Source organism: Macrobrachium rosenbergii, chromosome 8 (genome assembly GCF_040412425.1).
Source record: "Macrobrachium rosenbergii isolate ZJJX-2024 chromosome 8, ASM4041242v1, whole genome shotgun sequence".
In the NCBI taxonomy this organism is placed as follows: domain Eukaryota; kingdom Metazoa; phylum Arthropoda; class Malacostraca; order Decapoda; family Palaemonidae; genus Macrobrachium; species Macrobrachium rosenbergii.
The window spans coordinates 6,361,751-6,386,339 of NC_089748.1; the positions used below are offsets into that span (position 1 = coordinate 6,361,751).

Genomic DNA, 24,589 nt, shown 5'->3' on the forward strand with positions numbered 1-24,589 from the left:
TTTGGCTTCCAAAAGTGGTTTGCGTGATCAGTAATTGGATGTGGCGGAATATGATGCAGATTTGTTGGGTTTTTCAAAAGGGTAAAGACTTTTGGTGTGAGGTTGTTCTTAGAATGGTTTTTCTAACATTAGAGAGTTTGTGACACAGAAGTGTCCAGAATTCATGTCGGATATGCTTCAGGATTATCAAGGAGGGGCGGACTCTGTGTACTTTTTGTCCCTTCATTCTAAGGAGTCTTCTACTTCTGGGTTATCTGTCACTTCATCTTCCGCTCCCACGTTCTCTGTTGCTCCTTTTTCAGTCTCCTCTATGGCTGCTTCTGTCTTTCCTGCGGCTTCCGCATCTTCCGCTTTCCCTCCTTCTTCGGCTTTTGGCTTTTCCTCTTCTCAGTTAACGCTTTCTTCATCTGCTATTCCTCTCTCTTCTGCCTTTTCTTCCTCAGTACAGTCTTCTTCGGTAGGAGGATCTTCCAGACAGGTGAAAACTCAGTTTTGGCAGAATTTGGCCTCAGGTGTTTCATGTTCCAACCCTTTGGGTATGCACAACCCCTTGCTTCTGCATCAGGCAGCTGTTCTGGTAGTATCAGGTATTTCACAGGGTTTGCCTGTCGCTTCTAGTTCGGGTTTGCACTCCGTGGGCTTGACTGGTCTTGCGGTACCTTCTCTGAGCGGTCTGCAGCTGTCATCACCTGCATTTTCAGCTGCAGAACCTCCGAGTGTAGCTTCTACCTCTTTCATTCTCCCTCCTCCTTCTTCGTCTTCTTCCGTCCCTCTGCAGGCGGTTTCGCTTGCGCATCCTCCCCCAGGGTTTAGCAATGTGGGTTCGGCTCCTCTCACTCGTCTTCCCTTTGGTAACAATGTGGAATCGGCTCCAGGTTTCTCGGTTCCTCCCTCTCTTCCTTCCGGTGGAATCAACAATGTGGATTCAGCTCCGGGTACCCGGTTAGGTGTTGGTGTTCAGCATTCTGGTTAGGGTGGTCTGTTTGCAGACTCATCATCGTTGTCTGGGCTTCGTTCAGTTCCTCCTCCTTCGTCTGTCATAGACCGTTCGGACGTTGCAGAACAGGATTCTCATCCGGAGGTTCAAGAGATTCCGGCGGACTTAGAATGTCCTCTTGCTAGCAGGAACGATTACAAATGTATGCTTGAGTATGTTACTTCTTTGTATCCTCAAGCAAGAGCTCTGGACCAGCTGCATTCATTAGACCAGCCTTTTTTTGGAGTCTTTTTATGCCACTAAGCCAGCTCCTGCTCCTTTTTCGTGCAGGCTGGTTTGGTTCGATCGGGTTAGACAGGCTTTGGAGGAGGCAGATGTTCATTTAATGTCCGTGGTGGCTTTTAACAGGCAGGTCATTTCTCTTCTTTCTCTGTGTAAGGCGATTTATTCAGTTCAAGGTAACCCTTCGGCAGATGTCAGGTTGCCACTCAATGAATTGGTTGAGGCATCCTGTCCAGGTCTCCGGCGTTGTCTCGGCTTGTAGGGATTTCTCTTAGGGAAGCAGGTGCTTTGGAGGATGCGTTGCGCAAGCAGACTGAGGATGTTGTCTGGTTTAATGGGGTTCGTAAAGAGTGACGGCTATGTTCCTTCTACTCCTGGCTCTGGGGGGTGAAAAGGTTACGTGACTCTGTTACAGCAAAACCTTATATTTTCTTGTTCTACATGATGAGACACTCAAAATAAATCTTGGGTAGCATTTCAGGAAGTGGTACAGTTTTTCTTCACAGGCTGATACGTCATTTTTGCTCAGAGCCAATTTGCGACATTGGCTATATTTATGTTTAATGAAATAAATCAACCAGAAACTACTTCAAAGGCAAATACTGTATGTAATTTGAAAGACCAGGGATGGAAATCAACATTTCAGCAGCACTCGTCAACATAAGCCATCATTTGAACAGACACAGAGCAAAGGTTTACCGAATTTTGTCAAAATTTGCTTTCAGATTGATACTTGGCTCTTTTTCTGTGGCTTCCTATTCGCTTAATAATTTATTGAGAGCCATCAAACTTGGTCAAAAACTTACTTAGTTAGTCTTCTTTCTAATGGTGTCTACATATTTGAACTGCTATTTATTGTCTTGGCTCAGCAGAGAAAATAGTAAACAAAGGTTACCCCTACCCCAAAACAGCAATTTTTCACCATGTTAATCATGTGCCCAAAAATGTGTAGTATTGCAAGTATGACTATTTCTGCTCTCTACTTCTATCATTTTCATTTTAAGGAAGCCTGTGGAAGTACTGCTGACTGTTTTGGATATTTTTTTTTTTCCCCATTCAATCCAATCAAGTTTCTTTTCATATTTGCAAAATACAGGATAGGGCAGGGTAGGATTTATTGACATTCTAGTATAACTCGTACATTTTTCACTGGCGACTGATAAGATGGAAGAAATGACATCTTGGATGCTGTTTCCAATGGAAAAGAAAAGTACATGAGTGTGAGAAAGGATAGATTCCTCACCAAAACTCAAAAGATCACCAACAGCATACATTGAATGAACTTGAAAACAATGAATACAGTCAGAGGTAAAGCACAAAATACAGTTAAGAGAGTAGTCAAGGATATCTACATTGTTGGTAGAACACTGGAACTCGCTCGTGATCGAGGTGTCACCACGGAGGACCTTGTGAAGTATGACGTTGCACCCTTTCCTCTGTTGTTTGATGAAGACGGGATGATGACAAAGCCAACCAAAAGTCACTTGGTTGAAGAAATGGAGACGCACCTTGAGCCTGAGGACTACAACTATGATCATCGGAAAAATGCTGCCTTTGCCATAGATGTGATGGCAAATATCCGGAAGGTTCGAACTGGGAAAACATCCACATTCGATGATCTTCTCTCTGGGTTTCTTTCCCTTACTTCCAAGTACCATGATTTGGCCGATGTGATTGTGTTTGACATGTACTCCAATGCTCCTTCAGTGAAAGACAGCGAAAGAAAGAGACGTAATGACAAAGTTCTTATTGAGTACATTTCCATTGATAGATCATCTCCACTTCCAAAGGACATGGGAACCTTCTGGCCTTCAAACACAAACAAGCTCCCTGTTGAGCAGCTGATCTACTGCCATCTTCAAGTGCATGGTAATACTGGACAATATCCAACAGTTCTCGGCCAAGTTTCAACAGCAGATGAAGAGTGGCAATGCATCAAGGTCCACCAAGGTACAAAACACATGATGTCCCATCTGCAGTCCACAGTGTTTGAAGAGGCTGACCTTCGCATATCAATACATGTACAGTACTGGATTCACTCGAGGCAGAGAACAAGGTTTGCGTTAGTGATCTCCAATGATACTGGTGTAACTATTTCCCTGCTCGACCACATGCCTGTATTTATCCAAAATGACATTGAGGAACTCTGAGTGCGAGCTGGAGTTGGGGATATGACTCGATACCTGCCTCTTCACACCTTGTTCCAGCACCTGGGGGGTTCACTCTGTGATGTGTTGCCAGCTGTGCACAGTCTGACTGGATGTGATATCACCAGCAAAGTGGGCACCAAGAAGGCTGCTTTGAAAGCCCAACAACAGATGCTCTTGAAGCACTTTGGAAAGTCCCCGAACCTCTCAGAACAAATGGTAAAGAATACAGAGGTATACCTAATCAAAGTCCTGAAACCACAGAGGGATGCAAGAAATTTTTCTGAGTATCGATCTAAAGTGTTCCATCGGTAGTCGGACAATTAGCCAACAGACAATTGACCGACAGACAATTGGCCGACAGGACAATTGGTCGATAAGACAATTGACCGACAGACAGTTAGCCGACAGACAATTGGCCGACAGGACAATTGGTCGATAATGCGTACATTAAATTTATTAAAAAAAAAAGAAAAACATCCAAATGAAAGGAAAAAATTCAAAGCTAAAAACATAATATTCATGGTTACTATACTACAGTATACTAAACTACTTATTTTTGAAATCATTATACTAAACTACTTATTGTTAAGATTGTTATTATAAACCAATTATTCCTGATATCGTTATGCTAAACAACTACTTTTGAAATCGTTATGCTAAACCACTTATTTTCAAATGCTTTTCCAGACCAAACTTTCATCTTGTTTTTACTAAGTTTATTTTTTCAAGCCCTTCAGTATCAGTCATGGAGTTCATCTTAAAAAGGATCTAAAAAAAAAGGTTAATACATACACGCTTTATTAAAAAAAATTAAAACTTACATAAAAAGACTTTATGCGCACAAAAGATTTATAAAAAAAAAAGAATTAAAAGATCAAAATAAAAGGGAACAAATTAAAAGATAAAAACATAATATTCATCTCAAAAATTTAGAAAAACGATTTAATTGATAAAATTGTGTCCACAAGCTCTTAAAAATTGCAAACCATCTTCGACGTCATAGTTGAGTACAAGTTTTTTCAGTCTTTCCTTAACACGAATGTATTTTTTGTTTTCCCTTGAAACACCAGCTCCTGAAAATGCCTGTTCTATTAGAATTTCTGTGCTTGATTGTTCAATCCTGAGCTTTTGAATTAATTTTGATAAGTTAGGGTGATGGACATTTACTCTTCTACTGAAGGCGTGGTGCCACCCTTCCAGCGAGGAGTTGGTTTTCGGCAGATCGTTCAGCACTCTGTTGTGACACGACCATAACAAAATGTCGAATAAAGGTCGTCTATGTCTACCACGCTGCACGATTCCTAACCATGTACACTCAAAATAAGACAAGATATCTTCCAAAATTTCATCAGTTTGTGCATCTAAAGAATTAATAAATTGTTCAAACAAAAAGGTACATCATCAGGTGGTAGTAAAGCTAGTGCTTGTAGCTGTTTTACAATAAATGCATTTTCTCGGTAGTTGTACCACGATTGTAAACCCATAGTCTGTATCTTGCGCCACAAACACTACCCAAAGTGAAAATAACAGCCATAAATAGAAACGTGAGGAAAATTGCATTTAACCCTTTAACGCCGAAGCCCTATTTACAAAAACGTCTCCCGTATGCCGGCGGCGTTCGGTGAGTTAGCGCCGAAGCGGAAAAAAGTTTTTTTTCAAAAAATCACAGCACGCTTAGTTTTTAAGATTAAGAGTTCATTTTTGGCTCATTTTTTTGTCATTGCCTGAAGTTTAGTATGCAACCATCAGAAATGAAAAAATATCATTATCATATATAAATATTGGAATATATGACAAAAAAAAAAAACTCGTATATAATTGTATACAAATCGCTGTAAGCAAAACGGTTAAAGCTAATGACTTAATTTTTTTAGTTGTATTGTACACTAAATTGCGATGATTTTGGTATATAACACATTTTAAAACGATCAAAGCAACACAGAGAAAATATTATCACAAAATGATGCATGAATTTGGTGTGGACGTAAAAATTTTTTTTTTTTTAAATTCACCATAAATCATAATATTGTGCTAGAGACTTCCCGTTTGTTGAAAAATGAAGCTAATTGATTGAATATTACTAGACTGTAAGTGTTTTAGCTTACAATTGCAGTTTTTTCGACCATTTCGGTCGAGTTAAAGTTGACGAAAAGTCGATTTTTTTCTATTTATCGTGATTTATATGAAAATATTTCAAAACTGATAAAAGCTACAACCATGAGTTATTTTTTGTTGTATTGTAAATGAAATTGCGCACATTTTCATATATAAAACTTTATGTATCGACTAATATAAAACGGTGCAAATATTACGACAACGAGGCGAAAGAATTTCTGAGATGTTGGCCGAGTTACAGCATGAGACGCAAGGAAAATGTTTTTAAAAAATTCACCATAAATCGAAATATTGTGCTAGAGACTTCCAATTTATTGCAAAATGAAGGTAAACGATTGAATATTACTAGAATGTAAGAGTTTTAGCTTACAATTGCGTTTTTTTACCATTTCGGTCGAGTTAAAGTTGACTGAAGGTTGAAATTTTGGCAGTTATCGTGATTTATGTGAAAATATTTCAAAACTGATAAAAGCTACAACCATGAGCTAGTTTCTGTTGTATTCTACATGAAATTGCACACATTTTCATATATAAAAGTTTATGTAATGACTAATGTAAACGATGCAAACATTACAACAACATGTGAAAGAATTTCTGAGATGTTCAGCCGAGTTTGTAGCGCATGAGACGTAAGGAAAAAATTTTTTTTTTCAGAAATTCACCATAAATCGAAATATTGTGCTTGAGACTTCTAGTTTGTTGCAAAATGAAGGTACATGATTGAATATTACTAGAATGTAAGAGTTTTAGCTTATAATTGCGTTTTTTTACCATTTCGGTCGAGTTAAAGTTGACCAAGCTTGAAATTTTGGCAGTTATCGTGATTTATATGAAAATATTTCAAAGCTGATAAAAGCTACAACCATGAGTTATTTTCTGTTGTATTCTACATGAAATTGCACACATTTTCATATATAAAACTTTATGTAACGACTAATATAAAACAGTGCAAACATTACGACAACGTGTCTTAAAGAATTTCTGCACGGACGTAAGAAAAGTTTTTTCAAAAATTCACCATAAATTGAAATATTGTGCTAGAGACTTCCAATTGGTTGCAAAATGAAGGTAAATGATTGAATATTACTAGAATGTAAGAGTTTTAGCTTACAATTGCGTTTTTGACCATTTCGGTCGAAGTCAAAGTTGACCCGAAGGTTGAAATTTTGGCAGTTATCGTGATTTATATGAAAATATTTCAAAATTGATAAAAGCTACAACCGTGAGTTATTTTCTGTTGTATGTACATGAAATTGCGCACATTTTCATATATAAAACTTTATGTAACGGCTAATATAGAACAGTGCAAAAATTACGACAAAATGACGAAAGAATTTCTGAAATTTTGGCCGAGTTACCGAAAGGGGCGTAAAAAAATTTTTTTCAAAAATTCACCATAAATCGAAATATTGTGCTAGAGACTTCCAATTTGTTGCAAAATGAAGGTACATGATTGAATATTACTAGAATGTAAGAGTTTTAGCTTACAATTGCGTTTTCGACCATTTCGGTCGAAGTCAAAGTTGACGAAGGTTGAAATTTTTTGTAGTCGACGTTTGCTACGTCCACTCGGCATTCAACAGACAATTTTAGTCGACGTTTGCTACGCCCAACAGGCGTTTAAGGGTTAATGGAGTTTATAGCTGCTTTTTCAAAGTCTACTATAATTGATGTCACATTTACATTTCTTCCTTCTTTAATGAAGTTAAATATTAAATCATAATCCGCTTCAGATTTACTGTTTGTCACGCAATAAAGTAGCGGCACTGTTTTATTTTCAGTAATTAGCGCATGGATCGAGTATAGCTGCTTGCCCAAAGGTGCAGAGTCAAAAGTCCCGTCGCAGAACCACTCACTTTTCTTGGATAAGATTTCCAGATTTTTCAAAGTTCCGAAAATAGAAACCTCTTCATTTTCAAAGAGTAAAAAATTATCACCTCTCGGAGTCTTATATAGCTCATCTTCTTTAAGACCGGGTCTCTTCCAGTCTGCTGTACTTGCATGAAATGCACCAGGTCAACGTGTCCATGCAAAATGGCTAGTGTCAAATGTGAACACTTCTGTCAGTGCCGGAGGAAATCTGAAACAGTTTGTAGAAATCCAATTCTTTAATTGTATATTGAATGTAGGCAAAGGTATTAGTTGTCAATATCACTAAGTTTACATGTTTCATGTCAGACAAATTGTTACAATGTACTGTACCACATTCACAAAACATGTCAATATTTATTGATTATTTGTAGAAGATTTCTTTATTCTTACTGTTTTTTTCCTGTTTAGCAGATAACATTTACATCAAATTCAAAATGCATAATCTTCCCGACTTAATTATGTGATGTACCTGTCATAACTTCTCCGACTTCTCTCAAGTCCAATACTTTTTGTTTGAACATGACTATTTCACATCCATTTAAGAATTATCTGAAAAATTAAACTCCCAAACATGCCACAAATGATTCCATTGGCTTCTTTGTCATTGAAAACCCCCATGTTGATACAAAAATTTCCCTGATAGGACCATTATTTGCAGAGTTATGGGTACTTCTATTAGACAGCGTAACGTCGCTGTTTAGGGGTAGGGGTAACCTTTGTTTACTATTTTTTCTGCTGAACGATCAGATTAAACACATGTTCAAATATGAAGACATTATTAGAAAGAAGACTAACTTAGGAAGTTTTTGACCAAGTTTGATGGCGCTCAATAAATTATGCGAATAGGAAGCCACAGAAGATGAGCCAAGTATCAATCTGCAAGGCAAATTTCGACAAAATTCTGTAAACTTTTGCTCTGTGTCTGTTCAAATGATGGTTTATGTTGGTGAATGCTGCTGAAATGTTGATTCCCATCCCTGGTCTTTCAAAAAGCATGCAGTATTTGCCTTTGAAGTAGTTTCTGGTTGATTTATTTCACCAAACATGAAAATAGCCAATTTCACAAATTTGCTCTGAGCAAAAATGATGTGTCAGCCTGTGGAGAAAAACTGTACCATTTCCTGAAATGCTACCCAAGTTTTTTTTGAGTGTCTCATCATGTAGAGCAAGAAAATATAAAGTTTTGCTGTAAGAGAGTCATGTAACCTTTTCACCCCCCAAAGCCCAGAGTATTCGGATCCTGGGCTGTTTTACAGCTTAATAACTTCTGTTTCGATGGGTCTGGTGCACCAGGCGAATGCTTTGGCTTCGTCAACGACATTTGTGAGCAAGAAAAGATGAGATTTCTATATTGGTCGTCTTCCCCCTCATTATCCAGATGTTCTCCCCTTCGGGCTGACCACATCGCCGCAGGTGTTTATGAGGGTCATGTCTCCGGTGTCGGCAATTATGCATCATCGAGGGTACAGAATGTTGAGGTATCTGGACGATTGGCTGATCCTTGCCTCCTCTCCAGAGGAGCTAGTAAGGGCGAGGGACTTCTGATTGAAACTATGCAAGGAATTCATCTAAACTATCTAAACTTTGCTAAGAGTTGCCTAGTTCCAACACAATCTAGGACCTATTTAGGGTTGAGAATTCTCTCTCCTTTGAGGGTTTTCCCAACCCTGGAGAGGATCCAGTCAGTCCTTCAACAGGTAGAGGTGTTCCTGTCCATCAGGGAACAGCCGGTATCAGCTTGGAGAAGCCTCTTAGGGAGAATGTCTTCTCTCTCTCTTTTAATTCCAGGGTCTCGTCTCCAGATTTGTTCTCTTCAGGTATGTCTTAGGAATCGGTGGGACTTACGCAACAAAAACGCAGTTATGGTCTGGATTGATTCATGCCTGTCGGATCTTCTGTGGTGGTCAGAAGTAGTGCATCTGACACCCAGAAGGTCTATCGACTCCCCTCTTCCTGAATTTTATCTCTACACAGATGCCTCAGACCGAGGTTGGGGAGCAGCCTTGGAGGAAACGCAGGCTTCGGGCCTCTGGAGGATTTGGGAACGAGGAGTCAATCAAACTTCGGAAACTCAGGCTGTAGAAGCAGCCCTAAGGTGTCTTTCAGACCTAGTGTGCAAAGGAGTAGTGGCTCTGTTTTGCGACTTCATAACTGCCGTGTCATATCTGAAGAACTTGGGAGGGGGGGACAAGATCAAGAGAACTCAATTCTATAGCACAGAGAGTCCTGAGATGGTGCAAAGAACGGAAAGTCTCTCTTCTTCCCCAATTTGTATTGGGGAGTCTCAAGGCACTGGCCGATTCGTTAAGTCACTCTCGTCAGTTATTGGGGGGAGAGTGGACTTTGGCTCAGGAAGTAGTATATCAGGTTCTCCAGAAGTCTTCATGTCCAGTGCGAGCATTATAAGTCTATTTGTCAAAGGTCGAGAAACTCCGTCCTCGTCTGCGTACACTTTTTGTCTCTCGCGGAATCCTTCCTGTCCGCTGTCAAAGAATGCAATTCGTTACTTTCTGAGGGAGTTGATTTCCCAGGCTTCTCTGGGTTCTTCTTTGTCATCTTCAAGCTTTTTCTTACCCCAAGCGCACAGTATTTAGAATATGGCCACTTCATCTTCCTTTGTAAGGAACTATTCAGTGTCTTCTATTCTGGAGGCGGCTACTGGGAAGTCCCAGTTATTCTCTTAGTCCGTGTGTAGCGGCTAACTCTATTATCTAGGGTGTGTTCATTTGATCTGAGGTGGTATTCTCTTAGTCCAGAGGTTCTTAGGTTAACCAGATAGAGAAATCCCTTTTAGTCTTTAGAATCATAGGCAGCAGTGATAGTATAATCACATGAACTTAGGTTTAGTACGTTTTAAGTAAAGTTAAGTATTTCTTAGTTTAACCAGACCACTGAGCTGATTAACAGCTCTCCTAGGGCAGGCCCAAAGGGTTAGATTTATTTTATGTGGCTTAGAACCAACTGGTTACCTAGGTGGGACCTACAGCTTATTTTGGAATCCGAATGACATTATGACGAGAAATGAATTCCTCAAATTCTTCACTGGCCAGCCAGAGAGTCGAATGCTGGGCCAACAGCGTGCTAGCCGAGAGCTCTACCCACCCCTCCAATGAAGAACTTACGTTTTAAGCAGCTTAGTCTTTGATAGTCTCCCTACGAGAGTCCAAAGGGGTGCTCTAGTAGGTTAGGCTCTTTCGCCGGCGCTGAGATACTTCGTCGCTTGTCGGTCGTCGGGCCTTATCTGCAACCTAGATGGGTTACCCGGGGGGACAGCAGCTCTGCACACTGCTTCATTCCCCTCCATATATGAGAGGCTCTGAATAGCCACATGGGAGGTTGACAGACGGAGACAGTACTGACCTGACTGACAATCAAAGTACTCTCCAGCATGTCTCTTCACCGAAAGCATTGATTGATAAGGTGAGTGTATGATAAACTGACATCCTATGCAGAGCAGATTGGTGAGCTACCATCCCTGCAGTTGTAAAAAGGGGCGTGCAGTAGAATTGATACCTCCTCCTTTAAATGTTGTTAATCGGGCAAATTCAGGTGTTCAGGGAGTGTATTGCAATATGAAGTTTTCATAATAAAACTAATATTGTAATACTTACCTGAACACCTGAATGATTCCCACCCTCCTTTCCCCGCATCAATTTTGAACTTGAATAAAGCAATTGACGAAGGTAGGAGTGTCGGCACACACTTGTCAGCGTTGCCAACTGTTTGTTATGGTAGCTCAAATGACAAGATTTTACCTGCAGCATTGGTAACACTGGCTGTTAAAATTTCCCACTAGTGGGATTGGTAATTAAAGCTGTTCAGGCTAGTGGGATTAAGGGCGAATTCAGGTGTTCAGGTAAGTATTACAATATTAGTTTTATTATGAGAACTTCATTTTAGCACACTGTTGTCAAATTTTACTGCTTGTCAGTTTGACCCATGAATAAAGAACAATAATAATTAGTTCTGCCTTTAGAGAGTAAAACTGTAAATTTATGGTGGTAAGAAAGACAACGTCGGCAAACTGGTCAACTTTATTACTCAAATGTATAAAAACTACAGCAGATAAAATAACTTTTTATTTCTACATATAGTATACATTGTCCATGGTAAATGCTGCAAAGATCATTTACCAGTCTTTAAAGACTGCTGAGAAAATTGGCTGTCAATTCAGCATCATGATCGTAATGTTGTAACATCACCATATTTGCAAAACTTTATCGCTTAACTGTAGAAAAAATGTACCAGTAGAATTAAGTATTTTTATTTCTGCATACAGTACATATTGTATTGAGTAAATGGTGCATAAATCATTTGATAGTCTTGAAGGACAGCCAAGACAACACATTTTAAAGAGTACAGGGTTTCACATTAGATTGCATGAGTTGCATCATTTTTTGCATAAGAATCAACACAGCAATGGCGCCAGGCAGTGCACGTCACAAACCGGATGGCTACCATAGGCTGTCCAGTCTCTCTCTCTATGTCTATGAATGTTACATGACAGGAGTGTTCTGTTCTTCATTTATTGTCACCAAGGTCTCTAATGTTAAGCTTTATGTAACCCGTGAAGGCATATTTTACTGGTAAAGGTCCTACTGAAATTAAGTACAGTAAATGTTTGCTAATTTAGTGTAAGAGTGCTAATTATGTATTATGAGTCTACTGTTAAGTCTTTTATGTCGTATGATTTATCCTCAGTCGGATAGTCCATAATAATCGGGTGAAGATGGTAAACGTTTGTCCTTTCTGCAATTTTCTTCAGCTTTTTTTTTTTTTTTTTTTTTTTTAATGCTAATAAACACACACCCAGTAGAGTAACAAAGCTCTGATACCTTCACCTCTGCTGGCTGCTGTTGCAAGGAGCACAGGATGCTAAATTTTTATGTTGGTGAGCTTGAAGTGTTGTGTCAGCCTGCATAGTGCTTCTTGCCATTGTTGATAGAGCTTAAGGATATTCTAAGTTTGTTCTATGATTTCAAGCTTAAGTTTTTAGTCTTGTACTGTTTTGGTAATGAATTCCATCATTTGTTTTGGTAATGAATTCCATCATCAATCACTCAAAAATTAATCCTTTTTAGTGTTCAATTTAGTTGTGTTATTAATGGAATTTATACCAGCTACAACTTTATTTTAATTTTTCTTTTCTACAGATAATGAATGATTTGCCAGAGATCAACTGAGGTTATGTTATTTGAGATGGAAATGTATTACCATTGACTGTAGTTTTGTTTTCTAGCATATCTTTATCATTACTTTTTATTTTGCGCTATAGAGCTTGATCTCATAGAAATATTTTGCCCTTTCCAGGAACATATGCTACTACCAGGGCTGGTAAGTAAATTGGTAATTCTGTGATTTTTATGTGCAGTATTTCTGGTTTATAATTTACAGTTCATGATGTTTAGGTAAGTGTTTTGTTATGGACATTAATTCTTTTTGAGTTTCCCTATTCAGCTGTACTATTAGTTTTTGTGTGTATGATGCAAGGAAACAAATTGCTCCCAAAGTGCGTACATTAAATCTTCAGTTGTAGATCTTATAGATATGGTGTAAACTACTGTATTTACAAATACTGTAATGTAAACAGTAGGAATATAACTGGATGTTTCTTTATAGTAATTTGTTTACATATTTATGTGTTTAGTTTCCAGTTGTTTTTTAACAGGAACATATTTGGAGCTCTGATTAAAATGATTAATGACGACAGTGAAGTGTGTTTGAGTGTTTAGGAATTTACAAGCTTTGTCATGTATTTCAGTGTCTTGAGTGGCGAGCATCCTCTTTTCTCAGTTGCTTTGCATTTTGATGGAAATATGTCACTGTTTGTGGCAACTGGGTCATCTCTTGTGTCACATGCTTGAAGCACTGGTCTTGAAGGTAAAATGGCTTTAACCTTCTCAATTGTTTCTTGACATTCTGGAGTCCAAACAAAATTCCCTACATTATCAAAGGAATGGACTCTGCACTAGCCCTACTTTCAGCCCTAATGGCTGCTTTCCTCTTCTTATCCCTTTCTAATTTGTCTAGATGAGATTTCACTGTTTTCTATTTCTTATCCTCCCAATCCTGACACTCTATGCAAGCATTATCCTTACTACATTCTTGCCCCCTACATTTAGTGCATTTTGTATGAGAATCGTATGAAAGCTTAGTTAGCCTAGTCCTACAACCTAGTCCTACAACCCTCGGAACAAAAGCGAATACTAGATGAACTGGAATCCGACATTGTTAACTAAATAAACTAAAGTTAACTCGAACAACAATTCAAAACAATGGCAGCAAGCCACAAGGCAACAAATTCTGAGTACTTCACCAAAATTCATGCAAAACCAAGCCGAAAGGCAAAGAAGCAACTGCGTGAAAACTTCCGATGTTAACCGGAAGCCGGCAGAAAACGAATTGAGCTTTCCGCTGGTTTGTTTCCTCGAGTCCCGGATGGTGGCGGGACGTTATCACCTACACTTACGATAACAGCGCCACCGCGCAAATTTTGAATTTCTAAGCTAACAGGTTAGGAACCATAGCTATGTAATTACTTGGTAAGTAGGCGGTCCCCGGTTTAGTACAGGGTTTTCTAAGCTGCCGTCAGAACCCGAGTTAGCCGGAAAACCGAAAATCGTCAAAAATCATAAGAAAAACCTTACTTTTTAAGTATGAAAATGTAAAAACTTTAGTTTTATCAAAAATCAAAAAAATGTCATTTTGGACTGGTTAAGTCAGAAATGGCTGATGAATATATTTGAAAATTTGGACAGAATCGGGACTGCCTGTATATGTAAAACTTTATTTTATCATGTCAAATGACAGTCAGTGGCTGAGAAATTTGGACAGAATCGGTGATAAAATGCAGCCATGCCCAAAAATCTTTGTAGCTGTTTCCTCATAGTAGGGATAGCCTTGCAGATACCTTCTACATTAGCATCAACAGGAGCGAAAAGGCCTTTTCCAACTTCAAATTCTAGATACTGAACAGTTGCCGTACCAGTTTCACTCTCTTGTACGTTGATTGTTAGTCCTTCTTCCTGTAGTTTCTTGAACACTTTCCTTAATATCTGCAAATTTTCTTCCCATGTATTAGAATAAATCACTATGTCATCAGGGTTTACACCCACTCCTTCTATTGATCCTAGCAGTTGATCCATCACTCGTTGGAATGTTGCAGGTGCATTCATGAGACCGAATGGCAAAACAGTGTGTTGATATAGTCCAAAAAGAGTAATGGAAGCTGACAGCAATTTAGCATCCTCATCTAAGGGAATTTGATAATATTCTTTCAACACGTCTATCAAGGAAACAAATTTGGCTTGCCCAATATTATCAAGTAATAATTGATCAATAAGAGGCAAGGGATAATTGCCAGCTGCACTGATGGAATTCAATTTCCTATACAGTAATCAGTACACATCCTAAAGAGCCATCAGGTTTCTTCACTAACACACAAGGAGAACTATAATGACTTGAACTGGGTTCTGCTAATCCATGCTGCAACAAATATTCAGCTTCTTTCTTCAAAACATCTCTGTGAAAAGGTGATAAGCAAAAATCTCTCTGTTTAAAAGGTTCTCCATCTTCTCTGATCTTTATTTCATGCTTTGTCAGATCGTTATGCCTAGGTACATCTGCAAAAATTTCTGGGAAACTTCGAATCACCCCACGTAATTCACTACTTTGCTCAACACTCAGATGTTTTAGTTTATCCTCCAAATTTTCCAATATTGAAGAATTGTTCATCTTGTTTTCAGCTCCCAATTCATAGCCATCATCGTCCTCTGTATATGTGTTACTGACATGTTTCAGATTTAGTCTCTCAGAAGTAAGGTTTCCAAAGAATTACATGTATCTTCCTCTGTCATTTCCTTCTTCTTGGTGTTTCACTCACATAAGTTTGATAATTTAACTTCTCTATTATCCTATAAGGACCTTGAAACTTATTGGTAAGGGGAAATCTTTTCACTGGTAAGAACGCTAGCACTTGCTGTCCTACACTAAAATTTCTTAGCTTAGTCTTAGCATCATATTTCCTTTTCATTTTCTCTTTACTTATTTTCAGATTTTCCAAAGAGAATTTTCTAATTTCTCTTAACCTTTTCCTCAAGTTCTTCCCATATTCTCCTTGGATTTCCTCTTGATTTTCTTCCCAATTCTCTGCAAGAATCTTCAAGGGACCTCTCACGTCTCGACCAAAAATCATTTCATTTGGTGAACATCCCATACTTTCTTGATAAGCATTCCTAACTTCAAGGGTAAACCATCATCCCATTCTCTTCCTGATTCATTACAGTACTTAGTTAACATACTTTTCAAAGTCTGGTGGAACCTTTCCAAGGCTCCTTGAGTCTCTGGATGATAAGCAGTTGATAACTGTTGTTTCACTCCTAACAAGTTCATCACATCCTGGAACAATTTTGAAGTAAAGTTCATTCCTCTATCATTCTGCACAAGCACAATTTCTGGTATTCCAAACTTGGAGAAAAACTCCACCAACTTCTCAGCAATTACCTTTGCACTTATACCTCTTACAGGAATCGCCTCAGGATATCTTGTCACTGGACACATTAATGTTAACAGATATTCATTTCCTTTCTTTCCTTTGTTTTCGGAAGCGGCCCAACCACATCTATAATCACCTTGCTAAAGGGTTTTCCTCTAACTTCTATGGGTTGTAGGGGGGCTTTCTGAATGGTTTCATTCGGTTTTCCAGCTATATGGCATGTGTGACACTCTGCAAAACCTGCTAACATCCTTGTGAAGTCCAGGCCAGAAAAAATACTTCATAATTTTCTCAACAGTCTTCCAGACTCGTGCGCTACTGCTAACACTTGCTTCCTCAGTGGATGTGGAATCAAAATTTGATGATATTCACCCCACTCAGCATTCCCTGGTATATCTGCAGGTCAATGCTTCATCATTAGCAATCCTTCCTTTAGATAATAACAGGTAGGAGTTTGTTGCATCTCTTCTTGATCAACAACTCTGAAAAACAAATCAGCCAACATTGTATCCTTCTTCTGCAGTTCCATTAGCTTCTCTAGTCACTTGACCAACTTCAAGGGCTGAACTCTCATCATCTGCTAACTCTGCTACTGTAGTTTCACTACTATTTTCAGGAACACTTTGACTACTCTGAGTCTCAGTAAGAACAACAGGATCCTCTTCTTGGGTAATCTCTTCATTATTAGCACTAGGGAAAACTTCACTTTCCAGGAACAGCTCTTCTAAGCTCAAAGATCCTTCACTTGATCCTCCTGGTACAGGTAAATTCTCAGTTTTTTCACTGCAGACGTAGTTCTCTCCATACTCCTGGTAGTTACATAACTTGGAAACAGGTGGGGGTTTTTCTTCTCTAAATCTACCATAGGACTGATCCTCAATGGTTTGTCTGTCACTATAGGACAAGCAACAAATGGTACTACACCAACTTCATTACCCAGTAAAACATGCACACCTTAAACACCTAGCGAGTCTTTTACAGCAAAATCAACCTTCCCTGTCACCAATTCACAGGACAGGTGCAAGCGGCATATAGGAGTTGCCTCTTCTCCTCCTATACCCTTCAAAATAACTGAATCTCCAGTGAGATTCTTCTCCAACTGTGGGTGAGCACCATGAACTACCACATTATGATTACTCCCCATATCACGTAATACCTTGACTGGTACGTGCACACTGCCTCCTTGAGTTTTCAGAGTACCTTCATAGATATATGGCCTAAAAGCCTCCAAGCTGCTCAGCCACTCACTGCTAAAGGTTACATTTCCACTGGTTGCTAAACACTCAGCTTGTTTAGTCTCAGTCCTCCCAAATGTCTCAGTCTTCCCCACACTGCTCTTTGTAGTTTGCTTCACCTGGTTACCTTTAACCACTTGACCGACTGGCTTGGTTTGCTGTTGTGCCTGATAACAATCTCGACTGTAGTGTCCTACTCTTCCACACTTGTAGCAGACAACATTAGTCTTCTGTATCTGTCTTGAGAAACTGGATGGAGGATTTAACATAAGAAGGATTCCCAGTTGTAATGTTCCTGAAATTTGGATGAGATCTGAAACCTATGTGTTGTTGGTTCTGGTACTTGACATTATAATTCCTTTTGCTACAAATAATATTATAATCGCCACTCAGTGTAGCAGCTTTGTCAAGTTTCTCTCTCTCTCTCTCTCTCTCTCTCTCTCTCTCTCTCTCTCTCTCTCTCTCTCTCTCTCTCTCTCTCTCTCTCTCTCTCTCTCTCTCTCTCTCTCTCTCAATAGGCTCTTATATGTTCAGGAATTCCTCTAAGATATTGTTCTAGGACTACTAACTCCTCAAGTTTGTCCATAGATTCAACTTTAGCAGCCTCCAACTATCGTTTAAAACATCTTACTTTGTAGGCATAATCCAGGAAAGTCATCTTGTCATCCTTTCTCAAAGATCTGAATCTTTCATTGTAATATTCAGGGGTCATCTGGTAAACTTGCAGCACATTGTGTTTGAGTACCTTGTACTCTTTACACTGGTCAGCTGATAAGACTAAATAGGCACTTCCTTTACCAGTGAGAATACTCTGTAACAAGATTGACCATTTATCTTTTGGCCATCCCATACCTGAAGCCACTTTTTCAAAGTGATCAAAAAACTCTCATCTTGAGCTGCTTCTGTAAACTTTGGAATTAACTTCTGCACTCTTACTACATCAAATACAGGGTCTGAATTACCTTGGGTAGGGTTAGACAGTATTACAGGTAACTTGGAGCGGGCTTCTATTAATTTCATCTCTCTTTCATAATCTTCTTGCTTCCTTGCTCTTTCTCTTTCCTCTCTTGCTCTTTTCTTTCTTCTCTTGCTCTTTCTCTTTCTCTTTCTTCTTCTGCTGCTTTTTCTTCTTCTCTTTCTTTTCTTTCTCTTTCTGCCTGCATTTTCTCTTTCAGCCAGCATCTTCAGCTTAATCAAATTTTCTTCTGCTTCTGTGCATCTAAGCTCTGCTTCTGCATCACTGTTTTCTTTCTTTTGCTCATGGTTATCTATATATTCTGCCTCAGCTGCATTCAACAACTCTTGTGCCTCCCCTAACTCTTCATCTATTTTACCAAAGTCCATCAATGCATGGATTGCAATACATCTGATTTGTGCCTTAATCTTACCACTAGACACATTACCCCCACATGCCACTCCTAAAGCAGTCCACTGTGCCTTAGTCAGGTTGGATTCAGGTAACTCTTGGATGGAAGGAGCTACTAAAAACTTCTGAACATCGAACAGAGCCAATTTCTCTAAGTTACTCAACTAAATAATTCACAATATAATGCAAAAATAACTATGTGGTCACTCTCCCATCAAAATATATCCCTAACACCACCAGTATAAACCATTAACTAGAGAGTGATATTTTGTTTTGTTCCTGGGTCTCTGGGCACCAAAATCTTTTGTCATGATGCGTACCAAGTACCTGGTTATTACACAACTAATCACAGATTCCAAAAATATACCTCACTTCAGCCAGATACCTGAACTCTCATAACAATAAGAATTACGACTGAGTACCCTAAAGGAAATAGTGATCCCTTAACCCTTTGGCTGCGTAGTGCTGGAAGGATTTTTGTCCCCGAAAAACGTAATTTGCTGGCAAATTTTGAAGTTTGTAGAAATTAATTTCTAAGTACCCCTGATATTGGAAACAATGTTTTCCATCTATTCATGACTCTTAAACTCTATATTTTTTGTTTTTAACACATTTTTGACCATTTTTACCAAAAACGTACTTTTTCAAAAAATTACGAAAATTGCATATCATCACAATTGACATGTAAAATGGGTTGGAATATGTTTTTATGATGAAAAATAACTAAATTAATGAAATATACTGAAATATTGTTATGATTATGTACTTAAATTTTGATTCAAAACTAGTACAAATTTTGTTATATTTTGGAAAATATCAAAAATTGTTTATAAAACCAGAAAAGTTATGGAAGTAAAATTTTATTACAAAAATATGAAAAAATTACAAACAATTGACAAAAAGACATATTTACTTCTTTTCATCCTTACATTTACATGTTTTCTTATAATTCTTCACAGTATGAAAAATTTCAAAACAGGGGACAACACAAAGAGGAGGGTTTTGTGGGCACTGTTTACAGAAATATGATGTCTGCTTCCTCTTACATGTCCCCTTTCCTTTTTTGCAACATTGAGATGGCAATATTGAACAAACACTACAATTAGGTAGGTACTTCTTATTTTCATACTGAGCAATAAAATGCCTTTCCCCCAAGCGCTTGTTTTCCACCAAGTCCCTAACAACATTCTTTCTTCTTGGCTTTGTGTTATATCCTTCTAACAATCCTTTTATTACCTCTTGTCTAAACACAACCTGGGTCAATTTCTTTCTATTTTGCAAGTTGTAACTAATTTTGGAATCTACAAGAGCAACTTCAATCACAAAATGCCAGAGTGTCTGATACCACTTTTTGCTACGGTGATTGAAGGGGTAGGTTGAGCAGAATTGATCAAAAGGTCTACCCTCCCATATATTTATTGTACTGAGCTTGCAAAGATGGTTTATCTACTTCCCTTACCCCTCTTCTTAGATTGAATAGATTTTTCACTGTACCTGTGTCCCCAACACTCGAAAGGATATTTACCACCACTATCTTGCCAAACGACAGCAACCAATTCCTCATCTTTACTCTTCCACATTATTGGTAGCTGGCCTTTCTTAGGTTTTACTTTTTTCATCTGTGATGGCAAATATTTTCTGTTTGGACGAACTGTCCCACATGCTCCAGTACCTTTACTTCGAAGTTTTTGAAAAAGGGGTACTCCACTAAAAAAGCTGTCCATGTAAACTATGTGGCCTTTGTTTTCAAAGCCTTCAAACAAATTTTCTACAACAGATGCACCAAGTCCTTTGCCTTTATTAGAATCTAGCCCCTTCCCTGTGTAAACATCAAATTTCAACAGATAACCAGTCTTAGAGTCACAGAGAGACCAAACCTTAATTCCCCATTTGGTAGGCTTTTTAGGCATGTACTGCTTGAAAAAAAGCCTCCCTTTGAATTTCACCATACTTTCATCTACACTCAAATCTCTACCACTTACATAATATTTAGAATATAGATCTTTCACCATGTCTAAAATTGGTTTTATTTTATAAAGTCTGTCATCATTACCATCAACAGAATTATCTGCAAAATGTAGACAGGAACGGATAATTTCATACCTGTCACGTGACATTATATTGGAAAAACCAGGTGTCTCAGTTAGCCAAAACTTTTTAGAATAGTAGCTTGCTAGACTACTTTTGTGCACTAATCCCATTGCAATTTCAATAGCAATAAATGCTTTTATTTCCCCTGCATCCACATCTCTCCATGCTCTGTACCGTGATCGAGGGGCTAAAGGTTGCATTTTTTCTATCATGTATGCTGCATACCGGTTAGTTTCCACAGCTACATGATCATATATTTCATTAGGAAACAACTTAGAAAAGCATAAAAATGGAGTGCAGTCATCTAAATTTACAGCCCTATTAGTTTCTGAATAAATTGGTATAGACTTTACCTTTATTGGAGGATCTGTGCCTACATTCTTTATATTCACCCATGAATCATCAGTTAGTGTTTTATTCAAGTCATCATCTTCAACTTCTTCATCAGCATCTTCAACTTCTTCATCAGCATCTTCATCTGTGTCTGCTTCATAATCCTCATATAGTTCTTCTTCCCTTTGTACAAATAAATCTTCTGTTTCTGAGTCTTCTTCTGCAAGAATATCAGCAATCTCCTCTTGTGTTGCACACCTCTTCCTTTTGAAGCCATTATAGGTGACCCTGAAAGTAAAAAAATAAAATTAGCATACCCTAATAAAGAAATTACATTTATAGCTACTAGACATATATATATATATATATATATATATATATATATATATATATATATATATATATATATATATATATATATATATATATATACATATACATATACATATACATATATACATATACATATACACACATACATATATATATATATATATATATATATATATATATATATATATATATATAGAGAGAGAGAGAGAGAGAGAGAGAGAGAGAGAGAGAGAGAGAGAGAGAGAGAGAGAGAGAGAGAGAGAGAGAGAGAGCCTATGTAGTATGTATATAGTTATTATTATTATTATTATTATTATTATTATTATTATTATTATTATTATCATCGTGTGTATACATTCCCATACATAAGCCTAGGCTAAGCCTTGGATGTCATGGAACTCATAAGTAATATTTTACCTCTGGTACCGGTAGGCTAGGCTACGAAATAATAGCCTACCGGTAGCCTATGATTTGTCTTTACAATTCGCATATTATCACATATTTGAAGACACTGATATTAGGCCTAGAGTTTATGGTAATATACATCATATTCTACCATTATAATAAGTCCAGGCCTATACACAAAGCCTATCATAACATAATCGAAGTTGGCCAACTTACAGTAAAATAGGCTTACTAGGCTTGAAAGAGATGCCCTTCATATTACCTCCTATTACACCATATTTTACACTTATTTAATGATTTAATCAGACTTATTATAGTCTACTTATATTCAAGAACTAATTAGAATAAATAAATTATTACTGAAATAAATAATACATACCTTTAAAACCTGATGTTTGTAAACAACGTGAACTTCGTCGCATCAGCTGATAACACCTGTTTTTGTTTACGTTTTGTTTCGTCTTCTGGTCACTAGATGGCAGCACCTACTGGACAGCAAACGTTTTCAGCGTACACTTGAATGTCAAAAGTATCGCCCGCGCTATTCAAAAAGTTTTTTTTCTATACGTGGGGTAAAAACTTTTCGCTGCAGTTAAGGGAGAAATTTTAATTTTCGAGTATACTCGCTTTTTTTGCAGTCAAAGGGTTAAGGGGATCGGCCGCCTAAAAAACCCCAAAAATCTTTAAAAAATTCGATTTGCTGAAAAAAATTTTATGGCTTCGTATAGGGTTCAAGAATGTGTCCACGAAATATTATGCTAAAATTTGCTGTATTTCTCTAGTTATGGCCTAAAATGTAACAATAACTATATACCCATAAAACACCAGTAGCGCAAATGATTTAGTCTGGTATAGTTTTTGCGATATATATTACGAAAACTTCCTTTGAAATGAAATGTATAATGTCAATAATATCCTACTCGGCACATTTTTAGTTATTCCTAGTCATGACAACGCACACGTCATACCATGGCCCGACTGTAACCGAGTTGCCTATAAACTTCAAGCTAGAAGGACACGTTTTTCATGCTCGCTAGCCTTGACTGAACTATGTATTTTCTGCGGTGTTTTTTTTTTTCACCATGCCTAAAAGGTCCAAGAGTTCACTTCATGCTTCTAGAATGCGGAAAAGCCAAGTGGAAAAGTCCAGGCGAGAAGTAGAAGAAAGAGTTCAAGAAATTAGTGCCATAGAGGGGAATGGAGCGACGGAGAGAGAGAGCTGTCGCCCATCAACGGCGCAGGCAGCGATCTCTGCTGACCAGAGACCAACCACATCCACCCCTAAACGCCTCTTTATTTGTTCGTCACTACCAAAGGGCAAAGATATTTTAGAAGAAGAAAGCAGTAGCTCGGAGGCTGATATGATAGACGATCCTGAAAATAAAATGATCATAATAAGTGAAGCAAGACTTGATGAATTACTTGAATCACGAATCCCTAATTGTGAATGTAAAGTAATTCCCAGGATCCATTTGGCAAGGGATGGATTGAGACACTAAAAAAAAAAGTGTAGGCAAGATCAGACAGGGGACCAGGAACCTAAAATTTATAAGAATGTGTCTTAGGCACATAAATAATCAATTAATATTCTTATTTATAATCATTTTGCATTAATTAATACCCAAAAATAAAAATTAAAACCATAGAATTAATTGTAACACAGTCTTTGAAGTCCCTTTTACTTTTTTTTTATGTAACTAAAACTTTGAAGACCCGTTTCTCAAAACATAAGTTTTTCGCCTTTAAAATGCATCTCCTCCTTAGTATTGGACCAATCTAAATGAAATTTTAAATATAACATGGGGAAACATGGTAGATGAAAACAAAGCCGGGATTTTTAATATTTTGAGTTTCTGATATTTGGCAATTTTTTTCTGTAATTTTTCCGGGAAAGTTTCATAAAAAAAAAAAAAAAAAAAAATTCATATCTCGGAAAATAATTGAAAAATAAAAATCCCGGCTTTATATCAAGGTCCATGTGTGTTTTTATACGTGGTTCAAATCTCATCCTTTAAAACCAAAAAGCAAAGGAGGAGATGCATTTTGAAAATGGCCATTTTTGGCCAAAAATGCTCTAAGCGTCACAAAACCTAAGGTCACTGAACAAAAATTTTTCCCCAGAAGTTCCACACAATATCCTTTAACAAACCCCCTAAATATCAACAACCTGTCATTAAAAAAGTGGGAAACCGGCCGATCCCCTTAAAAAGCTTATTAATCATGTGAAAAATCAAAGTAAGTTTATCAAGATTAGTATGAGGTATCCACTGTTAAACAAGAAATATACTAGAGTAAAAGGACATCACTCCATCAAACAACTTTAACTGTTTCTCTAGTTTTAATTCACTTCAGCAAAACTAAAGGAACAAAACATATTTATCACTTTGCCTTATGTACACAATTAATCCTATTCACTGGTGGTCAATAAATGAAACACTATTTGTAAAAACATTAAATACAAAAATTTATTGTTAAATTCAAAATTTATAATTAGTTCACAATCTGAAAAAATGACATGTTTATAAAAAAATAAAGTTTTATATACTGTATACTTACCAAATAATTACATAGCTATAGTTTCTACTTTACGTGGCAGCTCAAAATTCGAAATTCGCGGTAGCGCTCTTTTGTTTTGGGTGTAGGTATGCTGCCCCACCCACTATCTGGGAGGAATAGGTACACTGTAACTAAAGAGTTCAATTTGTTTATGCTCTGTGTCCATGAGAGGGGAAGAGGGTGGGCTCCAATCATGTAATTATTTGGTAAGTATATATAAAACTTTATTTTATTATAAAAATGTCATTTTTATATAAGTAACTTACCAAATAATTACATAGCTGAATCCCACATTGAGTGGAGGTGGGATGAATGGACATATACTACCCAAAAAACTACTCGATATGGAGGATAATTTGGAATAGCAAATTAGCTAGCATCTTGAAATACTTGTTGTAACCTTATCTGGTGAGGGAGCAA

At 37.6% G+C, this 24,589-nt stretch overlaps 1 protein-coding gene across 3 annotated transcripts in view; it reads left to right on the forward strand.

The window, feature by feature from the left end:
• Positions 1 to 24,589, forward strand: part of pnut (septin 7-like protein pnut) — a 483,231-nt gene that overhangs the window by 45,959 nt on the left and 412,683 nt on the right. For all 3 annotated transcript variants that reach the window (XM_067107220.1, XM_067107226.1, XM_067107227.1), the window contains exon 2: positions 12,667 to 12,690. In XM_067107220.1, the coding sequence (XP_066963321.1) occupies positions 12,673 to 12,690 (18 nt within the window). In that variant the 5' untranslated portion in view covers positions 12,667 to 12,672. The remainder of the gene's footprint in view (positions 1 to 12,666; positions 12,691 to 24,589) is intronic.